The sequence below is a fragment of the Formica exsecta genome, unplaced genomic scaffold (genome assembly GCF_003651465.1).
Source record: "Formica exsecta isolate Colony F162 unplaced genomic scaffold, ASM365146v1 scaffold31, whole genome shotgun sequence".
NCBI classification, from domain to species: domain Eukaryota; kingdom Metazoa; phylum Arthropoda; class Insecta; order Hymenoptera; family Formicidae; genus Formica; species Formica exsecta.
Genome location: NW_021850355.1, coordinates 406,945 through 426,255, shown reverse-complemented (window position 1 = coordinate 426,255; position 19,311 = coordinate 406,945). Strand labels below are relative to the sequence as shown.

Here is a 19,311-nt window from a genome sequence, read left to right as displayed (position 1 = left end):
TCGATCACACGGCACGTGGATGACGGTAGCTCTTACCTTGCAAGAGATTGAATCATGGAGTATATTAAGTATTGTAACATATATATACATTGTAATGTATATTAAGTATTGTAACTATTTAAGAAGAATGCGATAAATAATAATCGCAACTGTTACACGTAATTAAATATACTATACTTTAACGATAAAATGTTATAAACATTGCATAATTTGAAAGTTTAGAAAAAGAACACACCCGATAGATTAGATAAATAATCAAGGTGCGGAATCTTCAATAGTGAAGATAAATACGAGAGAAATAAGAATGTGTACACATGACTAGTGTTCCATTGACTTCGATATCATTTCCATTGTATGATATGTAAAAAAAAAATACAATAAAAGAATTATGCAAGAATTATACAAGAGGATCATGAACATACCGGGAATGGATAGTAATATTGTTGAATAAACTCACAGACTACTCTTTCAATAGACTTCGCGTTTTAATAATAATAATTATTATATAACAATAAAACCCCGCGGTATGTACATCAACGATATATTACATTCTGATATCTAACGCTTAGTAAATTAATTCAGATGCACCTTTTTTTTCATAAAATTGCCTTGCATTGAAAAAAATATGTTATTGCCATATGCAATTTTATGCATATGTACACATACATGTGTAACTATGTAACTACACTTGTATGTGTATAATTGATCTATTTTACAATTTGAATCTTCTGATTTATCCTACGAAATATTCTATCTTATAATTATATGAAAACAGTATTAAAAATAAAAAATATGTAACGAACTCTGCACAATCATTCATTTGTCATATCTGTGGATTCTTTATATATATATATATATATGAATCAACAAAAATGTCTTTCTGCACTACAATTTCGAACCATTTTTTCGGAAAAAAAAGATGATTCATGTCAATGTTTTGATATTCACAGCCACGATATTTCAACGTATGCCAGTTATATTGACATGTTAAGTCTATATATGGTATTTCTATGTCTACTCATAGACAAATCTTCCACATAATAGTCATAACTACACGGCTGTAACAATCTTATGATTTCTATCATCTAATATCATCATTAAACAAAGCGTATATAGAAATATATCTCCAAAAATCTGAGAAAAATCTCTATAGAATTTAATATATTATATTAAATATAGCATTCTATATATAATTTACTTGATATGAATAAATTGATTTTCCAATGATATTTTCATGTAATATAAAAAGTAATTACACATACAACGTTATCTACATTACGTCTTGTGCAGCATACTATAATGAAATAATTATATATATGTAATACAACGAAAATTATTCTTCCTTGTTTTATTAAAATTTCAAATTGTATTAAAATACATGCACACCGATTTTCAAAAATCTTTTCTGTAACCAGAAACTTTTGCAAACTATTCTACAAATTCAAAATTTTGTTTTATTTACCAACTAGAAATTGATGCTATTGTTAATAAATTATTAAATTAATCCATAGATTAAGATAGTAGAATGTTGATATGAAATCATAAATGTGCAGTTATGACTATACAACTAGAAATTCCAATTTTGATTTTGGGCGATAAAATGAAAATACCTTATTAAGTTCAGTGCAGTTACCAGAGAAGAAAATAGAAAATTAGATCTTTTGTATACAAGACAATTCATAAGATCCTAGTATTTACAAAAAGAAACCAACTTACAAAAGAGGAAGCTTAAGGGCTCAAATGTATAACATCGATACTGGTAGCCGATGTGGGGGACGATATTTGCGTTCTGAGTTGAAGATTCTCGCGTTTTAATTGGGTGACTAATTGTTTCAGTGTTGTAATCTCTTGTCGTAATTTCTCATTATCTCGCAGACATTGACCCAGATTTTGATTAGCTACGCGCAATTCCCCTATGTATTCACAGGCCTTTGCCAGAATACCTCCTTTACTCTGTTACCAACAAACAATGACAAATATTGTTTTATAATAATTATATATTAAAAATTTCACTTGATCATTTACCTGAGTTTCATAGTTGGTTTTTCCTTCTCCACTACTGCCACTGCCAGCAGTGTTAGTACTGGCATTACAATCAGGAATTATTTTACCCAATTTTGTAATCCAATTGTTTATTTTATCTCTACGTCGACGCTCGACTTCGTTATGTGTCGCTCTCCGCCTGTCGTCTCTCTAAGAGAAAAGAACAGAAGAGAAAAAAATTTAATTTATACTATTCTGATTAAAATAATAATGTATATTGCATTAAAATAAACCTTCTTCAAGCCACTAGTGCAATTTCTTGGGGTTTCTATTTGCAGCGTGGTTGCTCTTGGCACCAAAGATCTTGATGCTTGCGCTGTGGTAAAGACATCATTGGCATTTCCAATAACATAAAACTGTCCATTTATGGGTGATGTTAAGACCTGTACGGTATTATTTCCTGGTTGCGACACAGGTAGCTCTATTTCGTTGGTTGGTTGTATGGCTGTTGTACCATTTACTTGAACAACTCGATACGCTAAGGCTTCTTGATAACGCATTTCATCCTCTCCAATAGGCTCTCCTATTAGAAATATAGAATATATATCAATGAAAATTGATTCTTAACAACAATACAAAATGATAAATCGTGCTAAATCGAAATATCGGTGATGATATGTGTGTTTAATATTTTTCTCTAGCTATAGCATGTTTTTACCTTCGCAATCCACAATCTCTGCTTCTTCTATAACGATCCCCGTGCCACCACCGTCGTCCTTCACGACACTGAAAAATTAAATAACGTTTTAATATTGTCTCATCTCAACCGACTTACATGCGCTATGCATATTACTTCGATGACTGTGTGTGTCGGTCCTACGACGTAAATAAGTGCGTACTGTGCACGAAGTGATGATGACCTTGGGGAGACCTCGGGCGAGACGCGGCGGAAGGGATAGGTGTTCGTGATATCAGACGGTCGATATTTAACGTAAACACTACCTGACATCCTGCTGTTCGAGCTGCTGTTCCAAGATGTCCATCCCTCGTCACCAGAAAAAAAAAACGTTTGAATTTGTCAAAATTCACGTGAGCTGGTCACGGGACACCGCAACGAGGTCATGTGGTGCATAAGATGGCGGCGCGCGCCGCACGTGCGCCATCTAACGTCGCGCCAACTGGATGACGTCGTGTTACACGTTACACGTCGAACGCTAATTGTGGGTTAATTACAAAAGCTTGACAAAACAATAATTTTTCTTTCGAACACAAAAAACAGGACGATCATTTTCCGTAATTTTTCTTTGAATACTCTTTCGGTCTTTAAATTGGCCTTTATTCATCGCAATTTTAGAAAATTTGTAGTTAAAGATGCCACAAAAAAGAAGCTAGGTTTATATTAATTGCAATAAATTATATTGTGTAGTTGTAACACAGTAAAATATATGGAATTGACTCTTTTATGCAATTTTAATCGCAAAATTCTCAGAATTGTGATGTGATAGAGCAATTTGTAAACCAAGATTATATTCAGCGTCACAAAAGCTTTCGTATCTTTTTTGTATGCGTGTGTGTGTGTGTGTGTTTTTTTTTTGTTGAATCACATCATAAAGGAATATATGGATAGAGAAACTTTGCAATCTCAATCTCGTTTTTTTCATTTTCTCGTTTATTTATATATTATTTTAAATTTATTTCTGTAGTGTATATATATATCGATGTTCAAATCTAATTTTTACTTATTGTTTATTATTTATTATTTATTATTTATTGCACACATATTCGTATAAACATCATGGGATTGTATAATATTCAAATATTATCGGCGTAAATAAAAGGGACGTCACGTCCCAATTTCTTCCAATAGAATCGTTCGTTCTCTATTCGAGGCATTCGTGATTTTAAGCGCGAATTCAGTAAACATCTATTCACATATATCTCGTTATGTTTTCGTTCGGGATTTCGCGTGGAAACGTCGTGGATGTAAATTATTGACAGATATCGTGCACTTCCCTTATTCCTCTTTGTGCGAAGAAGAAGCGTATAAAAAGGCATCATAATTGACTTCCTCTGAGATCGTGGAATCTTCCCGGTGCTTATTAAAATGACTAGGTAAGAGTAAGACGCAAACTTTCGAAGGTTATGTCTGTTCGCGCAGATTTTTATACACGTGTGTACGTAATTGTTAATTTTTACGTTCACCGAATTGCTCGTCGATGTTTCTGAACGAAAATACATTTAAATAAAAACATTTGCAATCGAGATCTTTTCTTTTACAATAATTTGTTTGATCTTTTACACCATCCCCCGCCTTTCACCTCTCATCGGGTATTTAATATATTACAGGTCGAAAATAGAATTAGGCGACGTGACACCGCACAACATAAAGCAGCTGAAATTGCTCAATCAAGTCGTGTTCCCGGTCTCATATAACGAAAAGTTTTATAAGGATGTACTGGAAGCGGGAGAACTTGCCAAACTAGCATATTACAATGACATAGTGGTATTTGAAATGATTTTTGTCTAGTATACCAGTCTTCAAATTGTACTCTATGATTATTATGATCTAAATAATTTAATATCTATATGACTTCATAGAAATTCATACGAATGAAATCAGAAAAAAGACATGCTATTATTATATTGATTTACTTAAAGTGTTACACTCATGTAAGAAGAAATTGCTTTTCTTTTTTGCAACTAAAAAACTTTGAGAATCAATGATTTAATATTAAACTTTGATTTAAACATAATATGGGCTTGTTTTAATTCATATCTGATTTTCAGGTTGGAGCAGTTTGCTGCCGTGTAGATACTTCAGAAAATTCTAGGCGTTTATATATAATGACATTGGGTTGTCTTTACCCTTACAGAAGATTAGGAATTGGCACTGTTATGGTCCAGCATGTTTTAAATTATGTTAACAAGGATGGCAATTTTGATTCTATCTTCCTGTAAGTATGATCTGCGATATTTTTATTTGTAATGTACAATTTTAAAAGAAGCATGTTCTTATAGTACTCATCCTAATATTCGCAGACATGTTCAGATAAGTAACGAAGGCGCGATTGATTTTTATAAGAAATTTGGATTTGAGATTGTCGAAACTAAAGAGCATTATTACAAGAGAATAGAACCAGCGGACGCGCACGTATTGCAAAAGACACTGCGTCCCCGAGCAAATCAAACAAATCATCAAACAGTCAACTAATAAGTGTAGCATTTTTCATTAATTTATCTTATAATTTTAAATTGACATACGTTTCCATGTTCTGTCAATAAAGCCATTTTGTATTATATCTGTATATGTTGAAGTAATTTCCTTCATTTACGTACACATTCGACTTTATTAATGTCTTTAACACAAAATTGCTCCAAGTTTAGATGTATTTGAATCAAATATCTAAATATTCATACATCATAAAATTAGTTATTCAAAAAAATGCAATATTAATACTAATTTTTAAAATATTAAATTTTTACAATTTGATCTTATTTCGAGAATTGTCGAAAATACATTTCTTGACATTTTAATTAGTATCTTTTATCTGAGTATATTTTCTCTCTCTTAATATTATACAATTTTAAACTGAAAGATTGCAAAATATCAGGAGAATATAATTGAATAAGAAATGACACTTAGTGAAATTTTTATAGTAATTCCAAGAATTTCCATATTTTTAACTTTAATTTCCAGAATATAAAAACGACAAAGTATCAGAAGAATACTTTGGTAGAAAATGACACAAATTAGAATTTCTCAAGCATTACAATTCTAAAAACTTCAATTTCATTAATTTCTTTCTTCATATTATGTTCTTTCTTCGTCTTCGTATTACGAATTACGAAAAAAACTTATTTGAAAAAGAAGTCCAATTGCAATTTTTATATATGTATATCTTTATTGTCCATCGACTCTTTTCTATTTAGACATATTTAAAAATTTGTACATATTTTTTTTCTTAGAAGATTATGACATTAAAATAATTGTATGCATATTGTGAAAATATTTGTACAAAAAAATAAGAAATATTGCATCTTTTGTATCTAATTTAAGAATCAGATTAAGAATCATTATGAGAAATGAATAAGATGCATATAAAAAACATGCAAAGAAGATTTTACACAACTTTACGATCTAACAATAATAAACAACATTTACAATCTAATATAAAATATTACATAATAACTACTATTACTATGTAATATCTTACCTAGATTGATACTATATGTCACTTGTATTACAATGTAACATATTTCATAACGTAACATATTTTCATATAAAAATGTACTTATAAAAGTATGCAGCTTTATATATAAAAAAATTAAAATGTATATATAATATTAAATAGTTGTAAAACTGTCTTTATATATGCAGGACGTTTTCTTTTCTTTTTTAAGATCTGATCAAACATTAGATGTAAAACACTTTCTTTTCTAATTATTTTAGGTAATGCTGCTTTCACAATGTGACACAATATACAATAATACATAATAATAATTAAAATAACTACTACATATAGAAAATTGCTAGGGAAAAGTATTATCCATTATATATCTGTGTCGTGATATATTATAGGATAGTTAAGCCGCTGAAACAATATCGCGAATACTTGATTGCATCTAGACACAATTACATTTGCTGTATAAATGCAGGTTGCTGCAATATTGAAGTACGTTTTCCGTTTACTCTAGATCAATATATCTTAATAGTGATAATTTTTTATATTATGGTTATAATTCCAGCAATTCTTTTATTCTTTTGGCCGAGAATTCTACGCCCTCCATCGCTTCTTTTGAAACCTACAAACATCAACATCAATGGTATCGATATGGTGATATATCGTGATAATTCACTCATATAAATAAAACAAAAATGTTTTACATGTAGGAAATTTAAAAATCCGTGTGGCAAATCCGGCAATATATCCAGCGCAACATTGTTGCCAAGCGAGCGAAGCTTCCTCGCAAACATGACGGAATCATCGAGAAAAGGATCAAACTCTACCGTCTGGAAGCAAACTATTATGTATAAGATGTCCCAAAATATTCAATCTTAATAGCGATTAGAATACGCATTTTCATTATCATACATTATCAAAAATTGTAATAAAAGTTCAAACAAGTACCAGTATCTTCAAAGGCGGTATATGGGCTAGCATATCATCTGATACAAGATAAGGACTTATGAACATATCCTTCGGTACCGTAAATGTAAATTCCTCCCAAGAATCATTCTTCATATCGAGTTGCCTGACGTCCTTATTATTTCTTCTGACGGACCATCCGAACAGAGACCACGATTTGTCACTTTGTCCTGAAACGTTACCATTTCTGCTGACACTGCCATTTTCCGCAACAGGCGATGATATTGAAGCTGTTCCGGAATTTCTGTACATATTTAAAAATCTGCTGACATATTCTCGGGACTCCACCTGCACTTTCGGACCTTCAATACCTATTGCATTAAAAGATCCTTTCAAAATGCGTATTCAAAAGAGAAGTAGATATATTTTAACGAATAAGATATAATACGAATATTATGGGGCTATGTACTGTTTGATTTGTATGTACCATCGACTTCTGTTAAGCTGACAGAATTTAACGTCGAATCGGATGGTAGAGACACTAATTTTTGCGCGCCGTTCGCGCCGTCTCCGTTTGGACTCAGGGCTAATGCTATAAGATCACTTTCGCTTACTTCAGCAAAAGATTCTGTATCTGATTTGGCGCATTCTTCATTCTCATGTTCTCTGTGGGATAAATTTTATTTGTATGTGCATTGTATTGTGTAATCATTTTCATCGTATCTACAATGAGATGTGTATGCGATAAACGAGAAAGTACACGAATGATTGACATGCATTTCTTTTTAAACTTCTATAAAATATATTTCTTATCATATAAAAAAAAAATGGTTAGAAAAAATGCTATAATAATTTTAACTAAAATCTTACTTTGTAGGTTTCTTGTTATCAGCTCCTACATAAGACTTCATGCATCGTACCAGAAATCCAAATGGTAATAACGTATCCGTAAGACTGAGCAAGCGAGATGGCGATGGAATGAAATCGATGAATATTGGTGTGTAAGCCATAAAAATACCATCTGGTCTTTTTATATTTAATTGCAGACATTTTAAAGTGGCCCCCAAGTTTAAGTTACCTCCCGCTGAATCACCTGTTAAAAAATTAATTATAAATTTCCCAAGTTTTTACTGTTTTGGATAATTAGGCCGGCTATTATATATATTATAGGCATATCAAAGATAGATTTACTTTTACCTTACCAACAAATATCACTTTTTCCGCTGTACTCCCGAGCAATGTGCTTGCATGCTTTAATGCCCATGCATAAGTATACAGCACTTCTTCAAGCGCACGTGGATAGGGAGCTTCTGGAGCTAAACTATAATCTATGCTTAAGATTGGTACTCCGAGCGTCGTAGCCCAATTATGTAGATACATTTCGTGTGATCGCGACGTTTGTGCCACGAATCCGCCACCATGAGAATGAATAATCAGTCTGTCGCATAAACCATGTAATTCTCCCCCTATACCCCCAGATCCGACCTTGATGAAGTAGTGTTAACAAAAAATATTATATTATTCGGTTTAATTAAATAATTTTAAATCTCTCGATTCTATAAATTTTATAATTTATACTCCACTAAAATATATATATAATAATCAAATTAATATATATTTTATTTACCATTCCTAGACGTCGTTTGGAACTCAGTAATCTAACATGGATTGGTTTTTTCCCAATATGGCTATTTGGTATCGGAACTGAAATAGTTCCACCATCCAGAGTAGGCAGAATTAATTCCTCAGGTGGAATAGATATCAGTTGATTGATGACTAACGAGGGGCTTACTACAGAAAGTATTTCTAAAATATAAATATAATACAGCATTATTTAAATATATAAGTACAATGAAAAAAATAGTTTATCTGAACAGTATCTGTTGTAAACGATATAAGCCTTTTTTAAGATGTAAAATATTTATATATATAATATATACCCATGTATTAAATATATTGTTTCGTAAATAATATGAATATTCTAGATTTAATTAATTAATTCTTCTAATTCCTTATTTCTTACCAAGTTCATTCAAGAACCAAAATGCTTGGGTAAAAGAAATATCAGCGTATCGAGATATGTTAACAATACGACGTGCTCTCGCTTCAGGATCAAAGAAATATTTGACGGAATTAGCGCATCGTCCTAGTAGCGTATCATTATTATAATATATCTCGCTATAAGATACCATAGCAAATGCTACTGTCTTTAATACCTTTTTTAAACTATTACAGAACTGAAAAGGAAAATATTTTAGATAAACTTGATCCAATAAATATTATATATTATTCACAAATACCTGAAATCCTATGCATCTACCATAGAAACAATATTGATTAAAATTTTCTGTCCAGTGGAGAATTTCTTGAGTGTCAGGATTCATTGTGAATAGTGACAGTTTTCCATCGCTCATTACTTCTGTACTGGATGCGTATAATATTTTTAAATATTGAAAAAATGTTTGTAATGATACCAATAGCTGGGAGCATGCTTCTATTTCCCTGGAAATTAATCCAAAACGTTATACATTAAATAAACATATGATGTATGCAGTTTCTATGATATACGATTACTTCATATGATGGTTCTTTCGAGAGAACATGGAATCTTTTTGCTCATACATCTGTCGACAGACTTGTTCGGAATGTATAATACATTTGTCAACCATCGACAGGAAACTTCTGTATCCATTTCCCGGAGTCTCCTCATCAAAATCGAAGTGCGACGCGTACTTAGTTATCTCATTGTACAGTGGCTGGAATTCGTCCAACTGTTCCAAGATGACCAGTAACGCGGCCTTGATCCTGACACTGTTCTCGTTGTTATAGGGCGTAAAATATTCCACACTGGTACGACACAATTTTCGCAAAGCACTCCATTGCAACGGTTCAAGTTCTTCGAACGGTCTGTCAAAGTCATCGTTGAGCGTTGACATCTGAGCGATCCTGGCGAAGCGTATAGCATTGATTGATGTAAGATTCTCTTTCTCTCTCTCTCTCCTCTCTTTGTGTGTTGATTTCTGTGATTAATTAACTCTAAAATAATTTAACAGAACAAACAGCTGTACCACTGTGCATCTTAACTACTGATCGCCTGTTGACTGACAGATTGAATTTTCAAACATGCTGCCACAACAGGCTAAGATCTATGTGTGATAACAAATGTGAAATTATATCAATAGAACATTTAACAAGTGCATAATGAATGATTAGTGCATGATTTCGATTAGAATCAGGTTAATCTAAAGCGGATATAAGTATGTGCGATGAAATATTACACTTTTCACTACGCCGTTTGCCGGAATAAATTCTACTTGAAAAAAATGCAAGTTCACGAAAAAAAATAACGTTATATAATTAATTGCACGATTATCCCACTACGATTCTGATATGGTCGGCTTTGCTCGTAACAAAACTGTACTTGACATTTGACAAGCGGTTTCGCGCTGTCGCGCTCGCTCTTCGCATCGAATGTGAAATGAGAAAGCGGAACGCGTCCCAGTTTCTGAGACTGTTGTTTACTTCTCTCTTTCTCTCTATCTCTCTCTTGCGCTTTCATGTGTCAAAAACTTTGATCATAGACTTCTATGTATATATATTATACCTAGATTGCTAACACGGTTATATTTCATATTATGACATGCAAAACAGAGAGCAGCCATATATATTTATATATGTCCTGCAATTGTAAATATAGCTGCCCTGGTAGGCCTATTTTCTAATTTCTTAATGACGATTTTGTTATCATTATGAAATTGTTGCGCAACTAAAACGTATCGGAAAATAGTTGCGCAACGATGCGTATGACAATGATAGCGAATTTGTTGTTAAAAGTTACAGAATAGGGATACTTATTATAGGGCTTTATATTGTGTAACATTGCTATTAGCAATCTAGGTATAATATATAGAATTAAGTCTGTGATTTTGATAAAATTTGATGTGCTATATAGATCAATCCTTTGTCAATGAGAAAGCTCAATGAAGATTGATGTATATATTATTTGTATACATAGATAAAGACGTGATTCATGCAAACGTTTGCGCAAGCTTCTTTGTCTTATTTTTACATAGTTGTCAGAGAGAGAGAGCTAACAGAGATTATCGTACATGATGATATAAAATGATTATTGATGAAGATCTATACAGATTTAGATATTTTTATACTAGATAGCAATATATAAGAACAGTTTTAAACTTTTTATCCACGGTCTTATCGCATAATAATCGTAAATTTAATTAAAAAATTTATTTAGCAAGTTATAGTAACTTATTTTTTTATTTTCAATATTCAACATCTTGACATATATATATATATCTATTGATTAAACAGAACTTTCAATTCTTGGATATTCTTAAGAAAGATATTAGTTTGTTTGCGTGTAAAAGTCAAATAATGAGCATACGCGTTTAATAAACATTTAATGAGACAAGTTTCAAGGATAAAACCGGAATGCATGAATAATTAAATAAGTTCTTTCTCTCTTTATTGTATATCATTTAATTATAATCGTATAAAATTTCTACATGCTATATTTTCCTCAATATTATAGACTTGTTTATGGCACAAATGAAAAATAAATAAAGTGAGAGATCTAGGCAATGATAGTATATATATGACAGATTATATCAACAAAAAAAAACTCACCAAAATTATTATCCGGATTAAAGAAAAAATGTGTGTATGAGATAAAATTGATTTATCATTAACTTGGTACTGTAGTGTAGACTGTAGACTGTTTTGTTTTGCTATTCCTGATGTGCATCGAGCCTTAATTGGATGCAGATGATAACTGTTTCGATTCTCAATTAAATCATTTATGCGTGCATATCTAATGGACTTTCGTTTCGCGCTGACACATGTCCATCATGCGATGCAAAATTCTGATTCAAAATTATCTGTCACTTTTGTGAGCGTCACGACTAGATAAAGAATTGCATACTAAATTATATGTAATATTATAGTTTAATGTAATAATATAATATTGCGATTAGATAAAGAATTGCATACTAAATTATATGTAATATTATACTTTTTAATGTAATAATATAATATTGCGATAATATAAATAATATCGTGTGCAATATTAATATTTTAATATTTTATATCTCGGGAAGATATATATAAGTATTTAATTACTAGTTTTTCTTTTGAAGAGAATCGTTATCAATAGACATTATTTTAACATTCAATTCAGTTTTTGTTTCAACCTAGAACGCGAGATTGTCAAGAGACAATTGTAATGAAACGCACGGTCGAGATTCTTTATAATTTATTTTTATTGATAAGTAAAATTACATTTATCCACAAACACAATACGTTCTTTTCAATGGGGTGTAATAATGCGTTAAAACTTGTGAGCGGCGAGGAGAAACACCTGCGAAGGAGAAAGAGGGACGAGGAGAATTTGTTTCTTTAGTCTTTCGACACTGGCCCTTGTATTTTTCGTGAACAACGGCGAATCACGGCATTTTTTTCAATCGCAATTATTAGTAAAATAAAAGAGAAGAATTGAAGGTTTTAGTGTAAAAAATTACGGTATTTATAAGATATATTTAGTCATATATAAGTATGAAAAGAAAATCGTATCTGAAATAAGATTTCTTACGAATCATATGGAATCGCCTCACACTCTTGAGCCTTTTAATCCCTATACATATAAAATATATGGGTTAATTATCCCATGTATTTAAAAGAAATGTATAAAGCCGTTCTTTGTGCGCAAAGTTCTCGATATAATTATGTGATTAAAATTCCAACAATACAAGATACAAATATCTTTCAGATATGAAGGAATGATTGTTTATAGCAGTCCCACTTTATAATTGCCACAATTAATTTGTTTGTATTGTTTCCGCTACGAAGATTGCCATTGTTCACAGAAGAGAAAAACGAAATCTCTTTCGCGTGCATAATTATTAGTAGTATTCTTCAGAATTCAATTTTTCATTGCTATGAAAAAGAAAACATTTTTTAAAAGCAATTGGGATTATCTTTGCGCCACACATAGATAAATTTTCATCACATCTGCATTATATTTATATGTAAATAATACGATGCGTATTATTAAGCCTTTTACATAAGAGATGAAACGAATGTCACGATAATGTAACAGACTTTGTTATACGTCAAATTATTTCTTGCAACGCGCGGAAGCAGAATGAGTTTACGTAATTCGCGCTGCTCGATAATTATTAAAACACGATAGAATGACGGCGGGGAGATACCGAAAAAATTGTAAAAATAAAGTCTAGTGTTTTATAGTCTCATTATTATACTCTTTCTCCATCTCTGGACTTGCTAATCTCTGGACTGCGGCTTGAAGGACGTATATTTTTCTTCTTCTTCTTCTTCTTCTTTTCCTCACATCTCACATGGCTTTTAAGCTAAGTTCAGTTACCTCGATATAATATATAATATATATATATATACTTATTACCTCTTTACAAAAATCAATTCTTAAACTTCTATATACGGAGATGGCCCGATGCAAATTCACAGTATCTTGAAGCGCACACATTTTTTTTTCTCCATCTTTCTCTTTCCTTTCCCGCCACAACCGAATCACCGAAACATGATATGCTCCGACTACTGGCTAATACTGATACCACCCCGATATCTTCTACGAAAGTCATCGGAGAGAATATTGGACCGTTGTTGCCTGCGTATGGCGTAATATCCTCGGGTCGGCAAGTCTCGAGATTTACATACTTATATACGCGAGATACAATGTGCCAAATCTTGCTGCTTGCTTTGCGATCAATCGCGTTGAATTTGACGAACGATATATATGTATACGCGATCAAATCAGTCCCGATACCGGCCAATCGCAAACTATCTTTCTGTACGAGAGCAGAGGCTCTAGCCTTGCGTGAGACTCTTAGAAAAATAATAAGTACAATCGTTTTTAAGAAAGGTCTTCAGCATCTGTGAATCCGTATCAAGGTCAGGTTCTTTTATATGCGATGTTGTCAATGTGTTGTTTAACGACTATATACGCGCTATAGGTACATAAGATTTAATTTAATATGTATACATGTATATGCATGTGTATATTTTTATATATATATTTTTGTATATTCTTCTTCTTCTTTTCCTCACATCTCACATGGCTTTTAAGCTAAGTTCAGTTACCTCGATATAATATATAATATATATATATATACTTATTACCTCTTTACAAAAATCAATTCTTAAACTTCTATATACGGAGATGGCCCGATGCAAATTCACAGTATCTTGAAGCGCACACATTTTTTTTTCTCCATCTTTCTCTTTCCTTTCCCGCCACAACCGAATCACCGAAACATGATATGCTCCGACTACTGGCTAATACTGATACCACCCCGATATCTTCTACGAAAGTCATCGGAGAGAATATTGGACCGTTGTTGCCTGCGTATGGCGTAATATCCTCGGGTCGGCAAGTCTCGAGATTTACATACTTATATACGCGAGATACAATGTGCCAAATCTTGCTGCTTGCTTTGCGATCAATCGCGTTGAATTTGACGAACGATATATATGTATACGCGATCAAATCAGTCCCGATACCGGCCAATCGCAAACTATCTTTCTGTACGAGAGCAGAGGCTCTAGCCTTGCGTGAGACTCTTAGAAAAATAATAAGTACAATCGTTTTTAAGAAAGGTCTTCAGCATCTGTGAATCCGTATCAAGGTCAGGTTCTTTTATATGCGATGTTGTCAATGTGTTGTTTAACGACTATATACGCGCTATAGGTACATAAGATTTAATTTAATATGTATACATGTATATGCATGTGTATATTTTTATATATATATTTTTGTATATATATATATATATATATATCTATATATTATTCATACGTCGCACACACACACACATATACATATATAATCGATATTTTATATCATTATTGTTAACGCATTGATGCTATCTGTTGTTATTCATATAGTCATAGTACATTCACTGGTATAATTGCTATCGTCTTATGATATATCTAAAATAATATTTTTAACATTCAGCGATGTGTGTTGTTTATGTGTGTGTCTGTGTCTAGCATCTTGTCGATTATACACACTCTTTTCCACCGGAGTTGCGTGAAGACAAACGGTCGCTGTGTGTGCACGTGATTCGCGTTAGATAGATAGGAGAAAGGCAGCTGCTTCACAAGTGCGCTTAGGAATATAATATCTAAAGGATTTCTTTTTTTTTTTTTTTTAATCGCCCTCTGATCGCGGGCGATTATCGTATGTGTCGCGCGACACAATCGTAGTAAAGTGAGCGCAATTGAAGGAGAGGATTATCTTAGCACGTAATCGGGAATGTATGTACTTATGCATGGACATTCGTGTGGGGCATTTCACATAAGAATACAGAATACAGAACGCGACTTTTAATTGCTATTTACCAAGATAATAGTAATCATCGCGCGTCGTCGAGCTGAATCCGTCCCTTATATTATTGGATATATCGAGATTACGTCGGGGCGATCGACCGACCCGAATGCCTCAAGGTACAATACGGTACACTAACGATAACTATGCTTACGCTCTTATCGTGCCCCCGCCATAGGATAGACGTCATAAAGACGACTAAAAAGAAAAAAAAAACGTTCTAATCTCTTAGACGTTTAAAAATACATCGCAATCTTTCATAGACTACGTAGAGATATCTTAATCTCTCAGACATTATAAAGACGTCGTGACTTTTTATTACGTGTTTTTTTAGATGTCTTTAAGACTTCTGTGGTGTGTGTGATTACATGTTACCACATTACCACAACCACTAATGGACGGTAATGGCTCTGTAGATTGTGGCAGCGCGTCTGCATGCGCCGGCGTTGAATGCACCGCATCGTATCGCAAGCTCTTTTTTACCAAATAAGTTCGACGAAAGCGCGTAACTATCTAACGTGGTTCCGAGATGAAGAAAAAAAAAAATCAAGAACTGTATGTGCTTTCTTCTCCCCACGCGACCCTGGCGCTAAAGTGCGGGCTACTACCATTTTTTTTTTTTTTCGTTTGACCATATACAAATATATAAGCATTAAACGTGTAATATATATTATATCATCATCGTCGTCTCGCGCGTCGTATATAATTAGTAATATATCCTAAGATAGTTATTGTATTAACGATCTTTTTTCCCTTTTTTTTTTTTCCCGAGAACGCAAAACGCGGAAACGAAAGAGAAACGCTTACCTCAACAGCTGCCACACTCTTTTTCTTTTTCGACCTAACATAGTCAGAGGTACTAATGCCACTCGAAAATGATCTCCGGTTGAACTGTTCCTCTTATTCGACAGCATCGGCATGATCTGTCCGATGCGACGATCGTCGTTTCTCGTCGGCGAGATCGAACGAAGCTGCCGAACATTCTCCATGCTAGCGTTCTCAGCACCTCGACAAAACAATGGGTTTTCGCGTGGAATGATAGAATGCTTGCTTCCTCATCATCGCCATTAACTTCGAGATATACGTCAATGATACTTAATTTCCTTACATCTTAAGGTTCTTTATCATCTAAAAGTAGACGTTAAGTACTGAAAAAGGTCACCGAGAGAAAACGAGGCAGTGGGAATCGAACGGAGACGGAGAGAATAAAACAGCTGCATCACGAAGGTAAGAGTGAAATGTGCAACGATAACATGGGGCGTATGTTCTGATATTTTAAGAGTGCCGCGTAGCTCGCTCGCGCTTGATTATTTTAGCATAACGTTAATGATTACGCGATTAATCGGAGTATTTACGTCTATATGCTGCTCCCAGTAACAAGCTACTACAAACGCTATCGCTTTTTTTCGTGTAGTGCTTAAGCTGCGTTATGTTTTATTGCCATTTTGATTATCTCCGAAAATATCAGAACCTAAAAATACAGGAAAGAGCGCAACGACAACGCGTTTACCGACGTTTACATTGTCCGTGTAAACGCACGTTCTATCGTCATTCGAACGTTCGTCCCCAAGGAGTGAGAGTGATCAGTTACGATCAACGTCGATCCGCGGAGCTTCCAATTCGAGTGCACAACGTGTAGAGGCGAAGGAACATCGAGGTAAGTCTAAAAATGGCGTTTTCTACTTTTACACAACACGAGCGCTCCTTCCTGCGTTTTTATACCGACATGTATATGACAACATAACGTGAAAACAATATGTGCATGAGATACTTCCGAAGATAGCGTGTAACACTCGTGTTCGTATGGCACATAAGTGTAAATTCTACGTCATTTTATCTCCCGTAGAATCCGTTTCGTTCCCATCCAGCGTGTATCCCTGCTACAAACTTTATTTTACAGATATTGTCAATTCTTTGCGAAAATCGATTTACACCGCGACGTGGAGCCGGGGTATGTAACAAGTGGACGCGATATACGCGCAATGTCTCGTCGCAAGCGCGATCTGCCGATTAAGAAACGCGTTTTCTGGATTAGCGCATCTCCGGGAAATATACATGTTCCGGATCTTCGGAAGAATCTCGCGGGGGGTTAGAGATATACATATTATTTATATATCTTACTCTAACAAAATACTATGAGATTCTTGAAGGAAATACGCGAGAACGAATACGCGATTGCGACCAGCTTCAGAAATGAAAACTGTGAGGCGACAGCCGAATTATTCCTTCACCTCGAAGTATTTGTATGTAGGATTCTCGTAACCGTTGATCTGCATATTCGCGACGTGCCGTTCTTCCGGCGTAGCTGCTTGATCGACTTCAATGAAACCCTACGGGAAATCAGGAAACATCACTCGTATCGCATTATGACACGATAATTGACATGCTACTATAATATATGATTATAATTACTTTTCTTATACATTATACGTGACATTATATTATACACCTTACATTACAATTGATATGATTCCTGCAATGATACTTATATATCTTTTAATATAACAACATACCTGGCTATGAGGACTTCTCGCACTGCGTCTCTTAAATACTGCGACGCCCACAACTGCAGCCGCCATAAGTGCTATGCCAGCGAATGCAAGTGTGAAATAGACGGATCGACTTTCTCTGTGGTACACCTCTCGCCTTACAGAGTAACCCTGCGAAAGTAATAGGATTTGTTGATTGTAACGACAAGAAATTCATAAAGATATTTTTTTTCTATTAAATGTATTATATTATACACTATAAATATATACCATATTATTTTATTTCTATTTAATATATCTATAAAATTTAATTGATAAATAATAAATATATACAATGAATTTTTAAACAATGATAATTATATTGTTTTAGACTTTATAGTTGAAATAAATTCTCTTACTGGTTCAGAATGAGAGACATCATGAGTCATACTGTGAGCTGCTCTGACTACTCCCTCGTTATGCATGGCAGCGACCGCGACGGTTTGCTCTGACTGCTGAGGAATATCCTTGGTATCAATTGCCGAGTCGTTTTCTTCATGTTGTTCCTGCTCTGTACGCAGCTCGCCGCGTTCCGCCTTACGTTGCTCTTTGCGCGCCCGTTCGAGTTGCTTCTGATGTTCCTTCTCTGTGTAAAGTGTAAAGTAAAGCGAAACACGTTCGTTCGTAGAAATTTGATAGCTCGATAATTCATCATAAATACCTTGCTGCTTGCTGGCAACATCAGCCTGGTACTTGTCTAGAATGGCTGCCTCTGCTTCCCGCGTCATCGCCAACAGCAATCCCGGAGTTTCATCTTTACTCCTGAGGGCCAAAACGTAATCGTCCATGAGACGGCCAATCTTCGCGCTTAGATCTGGATATCTGAACATAAGAAAAGAAAAAATGAGTCTAACGTTTTTGCGGCCGCGGTTTTAAGTTCGTATGCAAATCGTATCGCGCGATCCGAGTGTTTAACGTACGTTCGGGACAAAACTATAGAATAAAATATATACGTTACCGTTCCAACATCAAGAGGCTCTGATTGGTAATCCTATCGATTTCCGCCAGATGTTCCAAAGTTGCCGGTTTCTCTCGTTGCGCTTGTTCTAAGCTGCTGTCGAGAAGATGCTTGTAATGAGCGATTGTATGGTGCCTGTCTTTGTGAAGGGCTCTGAGTAATTTTTGCAAGCATTTTTGAATGCGGTGCATCTATAAAGACATACACAGCAAATGTGAGACAGGTAAAAAATATTCTTTGCGTAAAAGTTAGAACGCAGAAACTTACATTCGGTGGCGTTTCGTTAAGTGCCGCCGTATAACATGCCATGGCTTCTTCGTTTCTCTGTTTAACAGCCTCCTAAAAAAAAAAAAAATATATATATTATAGAATTTA

General features: G+C 33.9%; 4 protein-coding genes across 10 annotated transcripts in view; 1 reads left to right on the top strand and 3 right to left on the bottom strand.

Annotated features, from left to right (window-relative positions):
• Window positions 1-222: 222 nt before the first annotated feature.
• On the bottom strand, window positions 223-3,142 carry LOC115237775 (upstream stimulatory factor 2-like). 3 transcript variants are annotated; one of them, XM_029811042.1, is made up of 5 exons: window positions 2,986-3,142; window positions 2,702-2,769; window positions 2,277-2,566; window positions 2,026-2,193; window positions 223-1,953 (listed from the first exon to the last, which is right to left on the bottom strand). In XM_029811042.1, the coding sequence occupies exons 1-5, from the start codon at window positions 3,024-3,026 to the stop codon at window positions 1,729-1,731; spliced, it is 792 nt and encodes a 263-aa protein (XP_029666902.1). In that variant the 5' UTR covers window positions 3,027-3,142; the 3' UTR covers window positions 223-1,728. The 3 variants fall into 3 exon arrangements, with proteins under 3 accessions (XP_029666902.1, XP_029666901.1, XP_029666903.1); XM_029811041.1 differs by having other exon boundaries at window positions 2,883-3,138; XM_029811043.1 differs by having other exon boundaries at window positions 2,837-3,039.
• A 558-nt stretch (window positions 3,143-3,700) lies between these two features.
• LOC115237776 (probable N-acetyltransferase san) lies at window positions 3,701-5,284 on the top strand. Its single transcript, XM_029811044.1, has 4 exons — window positions 3,701-4,095; window positions 4,330-4,486; window positions 4,771-4,937; window positions 5,023-5,284. Exons 1-4 carry the CDS (start codon window positions 4,088-4,090, stop codon window positions 5,192-5,194), a joined length of 504 nt encoding a protein of 167 aa, XP_029666904.1. The 5' UTR covers window positions 3,701-4,087; the 3' UTR covers window positions 5,195-5,284.
• A 581-nt stretch (window positions 5,285-5,865) lies between these two features.
• On the bottom strand, window positions 5,866-10,578 carry LOC115237774 (hormone-sensitive lipase). 3 transcript variants are annotated; one of them, XM_029811039.1, is made up of 11 exons: window positions 10,349-10,578; window positions 9,645-10,106; window positions 9,371-9,572; window positions 9,094-9,307; window positions 8,698-8,876; window positions 8,273-8,555; window positions 7,941-8,163; window positions 7,558-7,736; window positions 7,113-7,441; window positions 6,869-6,994; window positions 5,866-6,786 (listed from the first exon to the last, which is right to left on the bottom strand). In XM_029811039.1, the coding sequence occupies exons 2-11, from the start codon at window positions 10,004-10,006 to the stop codon at window positions 6,718-6,720; spliced, it is 2,166 nt and encodes a 721-aa protein (XP_029666899.1). In that variant the 5' UTR covers window positions 10,007-10,106; window positions 10,349-10,578; the 3' UTR covers window positions 5,866-6,717. The 3 variants fall into 3 exon arrangements, with proteins under 3 accessions (XP_029666899.1, XP_029666900.1, XP_029666898.1); XM_029811040.1 differs by having other exon boundaries at window positions 9,645-10,090; XM_029811038.1 differs by having other exon boundaries at window positions 9,645-10,578.
• Window positions 10,579-15,246: 4,668 nt separating this feature from the next.
• Window positions 15,247-19,311, bottom strand: part of LOC115237819 (amyloid-beta-like protein) — a 53,322-nt gene continuing 49,257 nt past the window's right edge. For 2 of the 3 annotated variants that reach the window (XM_029811110.1, XM_029811109.1), the window contains exons 10-15: window positions 19,204-19,275; window positions 18,937-19,127; window positions 18,640-18,800; window positions 18,338-18,564; window positions 17,964-18,110; window positions 15,247-17,780 (exon numbers count right to left, since the gene is read on the bottom strand). In XM_029811110.1, the coding sequence (XP_029666970.1) occupies window positions 17,670-17,780; window positions 17,964-18,110; window positions 18,338-18,564; window positions 18,640-18,800; window positions 18,937-19,127; window positions 19,204-19,275 (909 nt within the window). In that variant the 3' untranslated portion in view covers window positions 15,247-17,669. The remainder of the gene's footprint in view (window positions 17,781-17,963; window positions 18,111-18,337; window positions 18,565-18,639; window positions 18,801-18,936; window positions 19,128-19,203; window positions 19,276-19,311) is intronic. The other variant, XM_029811112.1, reaches the window with a different exon arrangement.

Excerpts from the sequence above, each read along its gene's own strand:
- LOC115237776 (XM_029811044.1), top strand. Across the intron at positions 4,487-4,770 it reads CATATTACAATGACATAGTG|GTTGGAGCAGTTTGCTGCCG; the intron begins GTATTTGAAATG and ends TCTGATTTTCAG. Across the intron at positions 4,938-5,022 it reads AATTTTGATTCTATCTTCCT|ACATGTTCAGATAAGTAACG; the intron begins GTAAGTATGATC and ends TAATATTCGCAG.
- LOC115237775 (XM_029811041.1), bottom strand. The coding sequence starts at position 2,992 with ATGTCAGGTAGTGTTTACGTTAAATATCGACCGTCTGATATCACGAAC. Across the intron at positions 2,770-2,882 it reads TCATCATCACTTCGTGCACA|TGTCGTGAAGGACGACGGTG; the intron begins GTACGCACTTAT and ends TTAATTTTTCAG. Across the intron at positions 2,194-2,276 it reads GCACTAGTGGCTTGAAGAAG|AGAGACGACAGGCGGAGAGC; the intron begins GTTTATTTTAAT and ends CTTTTCTCTTAG.
- LOC115237774 (XM_029811038.1), bottom strand. The coding sequence starts at position 10,006 with ATGTCAACGCTCAACGATGACTTTGACAGACCGTTCGAAGAACTTGAA. Across the intron at positions 9,308-9,370 it reads GTAGATGCATAGGATTTCAG|TTCTGTAATAGTTTAAAAAA; the intron begins GTATTTGTGAAT and ends TTTCCTTTTCAG. Across the intron at positions 8,556-8,697 it reads CCAAACGACGTCTAGGAATG|GTCGGATCTGGGGGTATAGG; the intron begins GTAAATAAAATA and ends TACTTCATCAAG.